Source organism: Oryza glaberrima, chromosome 6 (genome assembly GCF_000147395.1).
Source record: "Oryza glaberrima chromosome 6, OglaRS2, whole genome shotgun sequence".
NCBI lineage: Eukaryota > Viridiplantae > Streptophyta > Magnoliopsida > Poales > Poaceae > Oryza > Oryza glaberrima.
In genome coordinates, this window is record NC_068331.1 from 5,399,086 (window position 1) to 5,404,461 (window position 5,376).

The following is a 5,376-nucleotide window of genomic DNA, read 5'->3' on the forward strand; positions in this document are numbered from 1 at the left end:
ATCAATAGAACTTCACACCGTCTCGTGCGAGTCGTTCAAAAAAAAATACAAATGCGTAGGGGAATTGATGCGAGAAACGGCTAGGGATCTTTCGGCTAGCTCCCAATGTGATGGGTTCGCGTCTTTTTTTAAGGGGAATTGATGCACCTGACAGACCATAGGCATGCAGCCGCAGTAGTACGCAGCTGCTCACGTACTTTGGTCTCTTGAGCGATCACCATAAAACCAACACCAACCCTCGCCCTCATCTTCTCACACTCACAAAACTAAACTGAACATTTTCTCTAGCTCACTGCACAGCTCAGTCTCGCGACGGACGTCGTCATGGCCGCGCCGCATGGCATGCATGGCGTCGCCGCGGCTGCGCCGGACGCCACCATCCGCCTCTTCGGCCGCGACGTCGTCTCCAACGACGACGCTGTCGTCGTCGTCGTCGACGGCCAGCTGCCCAAGGAGGAGGCGGAGGAGGAGGCAGGCGGCGGCGCGGCGGCGGCGGCGGGGGAGACGAGGAGGTTCGAGTGCCACTACTGCCGCCGCAACTTCCCGACGTCGCAGGCGCTGGGCGGCCACCAGAACGCGCACAAGCGGGAGCGCCAGCATGCGCGGCGCGCGCACCTCGAGGCCTCCCTCGCCGCCGCGCACTACCTCGGCCCGTCCTCCCACCTCGTCTACGGCGGCGCCGCCCTCTTCGGCTACGGCGGCCACGCCGCCGCCGTGTCGCCGCAGTACGGCCGGGTGTGGGCGAGCTCCGCCGTGGCGCCGCCGGGGCTGTACGCCACCTCCATGGGCATGGCGCGGCCTGCAGCCTACGGCGCCGGCGTGGACGTGTCCGCGCTGTGGAGAGCCTCGTCGTCGTCGTCGTCGTCGCCGCCGATGATGGGGAGTGGTGGTGGTGGTACTTTTGGTACGGTGGCCGGCGGCGGTCGGCACGGCGAGGCAGCGGCAGCGGCGTTGGTGGGGTGTCGAGCCGGTAAGGATGAGAACGTGGTGATGAGCGTTGTGACGTCACTGCCTTCGCTGCCGTCGTGGCAGCTGCCGGCGCCGGAGAAGATGGGTAGGTCTGAGCTGGGTCAGGAGGCCGGGGTTGTGAGCTTGGAACTCCGTTTGTAGTTCTTCAATTAGCTTGCTTTTATTAGGTTAATTGCCACGGTCTCGATCATTTTCATAGCAAGGGTTTTAATTTCTTTGATTTGATTTGCTTCTTGTCATGTGTTAGTGTGCGGCTTTTGTCACAATTACTGAATGTATAATGCTTACTTTTATCTGTTTTTTGAGGTAAAGAATTCGAAGCTATTTTGTTTTAAATTTTAGCTAAACCTAATTACATCTTGCATTTGTTCTCGCATTTGCTATGTGCCGAAGGGCTGAGATTCTGAGAATAATTTTGCAGGAAGGATAGATCAATGTGTGATGTATCACTCTATAAACATGTTGTAAGATTAAATTCATACAAGCAAAAACAAAAATTACAAATTTAAATGCGAATAGTGCGTACAATTAACAATCCAATTTGCTTTTTATTTGTATGTATGTAATTTGAGGTTACATGTTTTGGAGTGATATGTCACATAGTAGTATCTTGTAAAAAAAATTCCATTTTTTGAGCGATATGCAAAAATACGAGAACATCCTTTGAAGGATGAATAAATTTTCCCTGAAGACCCTTTGTATTGCACTATTAATAAGAAAATGTGAGCGTCTCAGGAATCACTTGAAACCACACGCCCTCACTGCTGGCTAGCAAGCACATCTCTTTCCAAAGTAATGTCAATAAAAATTAGCCCTGAAAAATAAAAACAAGAAAAAGAGTAAAAAAAAATAAACTCAAAAATGGCTCATTGTTTTCATCTCATTCCCGTTACTATCCTGGAAACTATAAAAGTTGGGAACCATCTACTCCCTCCATCCCATATTATAAGAGATTTTAGGTTGATGTGACCCATCCTAACATTATGAATCTGAACAGAGTTATCCAGATTCGTAGTATTAGGATGTACCAAATCACCCAAAATGTCTTATAATATGGGATGGGAGGGAGTACTTGTTTTTTGCAATAACATGCATCATGCTAGATCTTAATGGTTTCTTCCTTTTATTATGTGTGTTGATGTAAAAACACGAGGCCTGGGAGATCTGCTTAACTCCAGTGCAGGTCCAAAGGCTTGCCTTTAGGTATGTGAGCGTGCCAGTTGATTTGATCCTGCAATCAATAAGAAATAAAGACAAAGAAACCGCGGTTAAATCCGTAAACGATAGCCGATCAGCTAGATGCCGATGACATATCATTTACCTTTGAGCCGATGTCATATGTGAATCGATTGGCAGTCATTAATAAGCAAGGAAAACTAAATCTACTCGATCGGCTGTAGATATTAACAATATATAATCCTTATGTCGATATGTACTTAAATCAAATGATTGGGATAGATCGGTCGCCATGCCGAAACAGTATAAATCACTTAGATCAAAATATACATTAACAACAAGATTATATATGTTCATAGCCGATCAGATAGATCTAGCATGTACCGGCTAATACTCCGATACCACTCTATATTAAGATAATAAAGCAAATAAAATATATCAAACATAGGCCTGATATACTTAAACGCAACAATATCTTAACATAAAAGGCAGATTTAACATGGCAATCAAGCATATAAGATATAAAGTAGTTAAATCAGGTAAGATCGGCTGAAACCCTGATGCTACCCCAATTGGCAACCAGAAAGCAGGCTAGAGATTGAGATTCTAATCACGACTTATAAGGTCAAACTCAACTGATGCAGCTATAAGTATGAAAAGAAAGACAATATCTAGACAATCAAGCCTTTGATTGTTTCATAGGGTGGTGGATATCCTATATAATCTAAGCCAACGTTGGTATCTAACCTGATCGGCTGCCTTCTAGCGACAAATGTTAGCCGACTGGAGGTTATATAACAATATTGCCAAAGATTATATAGAATATATGATAACTCGACGAATTACATAAACAAGATTAGAGTATCATAAAGATGGAAGCACTAATCCCGAGAAGGCAAGCCGCCATAACAAGTTTTACCTCTAGTTGAATATCGAAACCGATGTAGCTCAACCCGAAAGCAAGAACTCGTCGAAACAAGATGAAAGTAAAGGGTGGCGATGCGCCGAGATTGTATTGAACGTGTGTTGTTGTATTACATGGGGCTCGGGGTCTATTTATACCCGAGATTACAAAATATGTCTGTGTCGGACACGACTTTTATCTCTAACAAACTCTAGGATACCATAAGTCTTTGTAGTAGACTTTTACCCAAACTTATCTATAAGGAAATTACATGAAATATCCTAATTAATAGATACAATTGCCTTTCCAGAACTCTATCCATGCATGGCAATCCTCATGAAGCACACTAACTCAACCCGATAACGTGTACCGAGTCACATTGTCGGAATCGGCTTAATCGGCCAACCTTGTCCGACTCGAACTTTGCCGATCCTAGTCGCAGCCTATTCGGATTTAGCCGATTTCTGCTTTGTTTCCAGAACAATCTCTGTCTTGGATTCCGCTTCAGTTTGATCTTCATCTCCGACGCTGAGATTACCAAATTAATTTGGTCGTTAACAATGTGCCATGCCAAATTAATTCAATATAAATCAAATCAAATTTCTCTAATGAAATTGGTTAACTATAAAGATAGTGTTATTTTCTCTAATAAAAAGTATTTCCAAAGGATATGTAAGGTTGTGTTTGATTATAAGGATTGGGAACTTGTCCTCCACATATATAAATCCTAGCGATTCATTAACTCATGATTAATTAAGCATTATCTAAAAATCTTTAAAAACAAATTAATATATTTTTCAAATATATATATATATATATATATATATATATATATATTTGAAAAAGAACACTGCTTAGCAGTTAGGGAAGCGTGCACACGAAAAACGATGGAGCAGAAGTTGGAAACTTGACTTGCCAAACACACTCTAAATCTGGTTGCAAAAACCATTTCAACCTCTAACTCATAATGGGCTTGATCTAACGCGGTAGAACTCACCTAGGAGAGAGTTAACCCTAACCTTGCTTTGGGCTACCCGAAAATCCTTCTAAGCCTGAACCTTTCATCTAATTGTTAGGGTCCCTAGGAGAGAGCTTTCTGAAGATATCATGATGCGTTGTAGTCGGTTTTACGGTTGAGGCTTGTGGGACACGATTGAAACTGGATTCTTAGATCATAGACCTAAAGTGAACTTAGGAGGGGTCAGGCTTAGGGACCCTTTCTGTTTCGGCCTAACTAGCCGAACAGAAGGCCTAGCCCATCAGGCAGCACAGCCAACCTCTTTTCTTCCACCCTAGCGACCCAGGCAAGCAGACCGGGCCAGCCCAGCCTGTAGGCGGGCCACCCTTGCCTCTCCCTTTACTGGGCCACCAGAAAATCAGCAAGCCCCGCCCAGCCGTAAGCTCTCGACCCAGCCGGGCCAGCTCATTTACCAGCATGATCTTTTTGCTTTAAATCGAATTTGCTATATATCTGTCGACAAATTTTTCTCCAAAAATTTGTCAAATGTAAGTACAGTACGATCGTAGTATAATTACACTGTAACTTGCATATAATTACACTGTAACTATAATATAACTTGTATGTAACTTTCAAGAATCTCTCGGTAATATGTTATTTCAGTAAAATAGAGGTCGTGGGAACAAATCCATTCACATATATGTGTGATGTGATTTTTTTTCTTCCATACCAGAACAAATCTTGTAATAGATCTAACGATTCAAAATTACGTGAAACTTACATACAAGTTACACTGTAGTTACATTCAAGTTACAATGTAATTACATACAAGTTACAATGTAATTACACTACGATTGTACTATAATTACATCTGTCAAATTTTTAGTAGAAAATTTGTTGTCAAATTTATAGGTGGTTCCGCTTTAAATTTGTTGTCAAAATTTAGCAGAGGTATGTTCCATGTAATTACAGTACAACTTATATGTAGCTTTTAGAAAACCTTAGGAGACATGCTATTTTTGTGAGAACAGAGGTAATGGTACTGAATCTCCTTAATCCGTGTTGGTTGTAATTCTTTTTACTACCTCCATGCACGAATTTTAAAGCAAATTGAAGAGTTCAAAATTATATTATAGTTACATACAAGTTAAAAAAACATACAAGTTACAATGTAATTACATTATGATTATATTATATTTACGTCAGTCAAATTCCAATAATTATATAGCAAAATCGCTTTTATGTCATCAAACAAAAAAAAGAGTCGAAAAATAATAATAATAAAAAAAATGGCCCACCGTTTTCATCTCCTTCCTTTTACTATTCTAGGCTTCTAGCAAAGCTTCGCCAATCGAGGCGACGCTTAAAA

General features: G+C 42.0%; 1 protein-coding gene across 1 annotated transcript; it reads left to right on the forward strand.

Annotated features, from left to right (window-relative positions):
• Window positions 1–264: 264 nt before the first annotated feature.
• Window positions 265–1,280, forward strand: LOC127777993 (zinc finger protein 8-like). The gene has a single exon (XM_052304624.1). It carries the CDS (start codon window positions 325–327, stop codon window positions 1,108–1,110), a length of 786 nt encoding a protein of 261 aa, XP_052160584.1. The 5' UTR covers window positions 265–324; the 3' UTR covers window positions 1,111–1,280.
• Window positions 1,281–5,376: the final 4,096 nt, after the last annotated feature.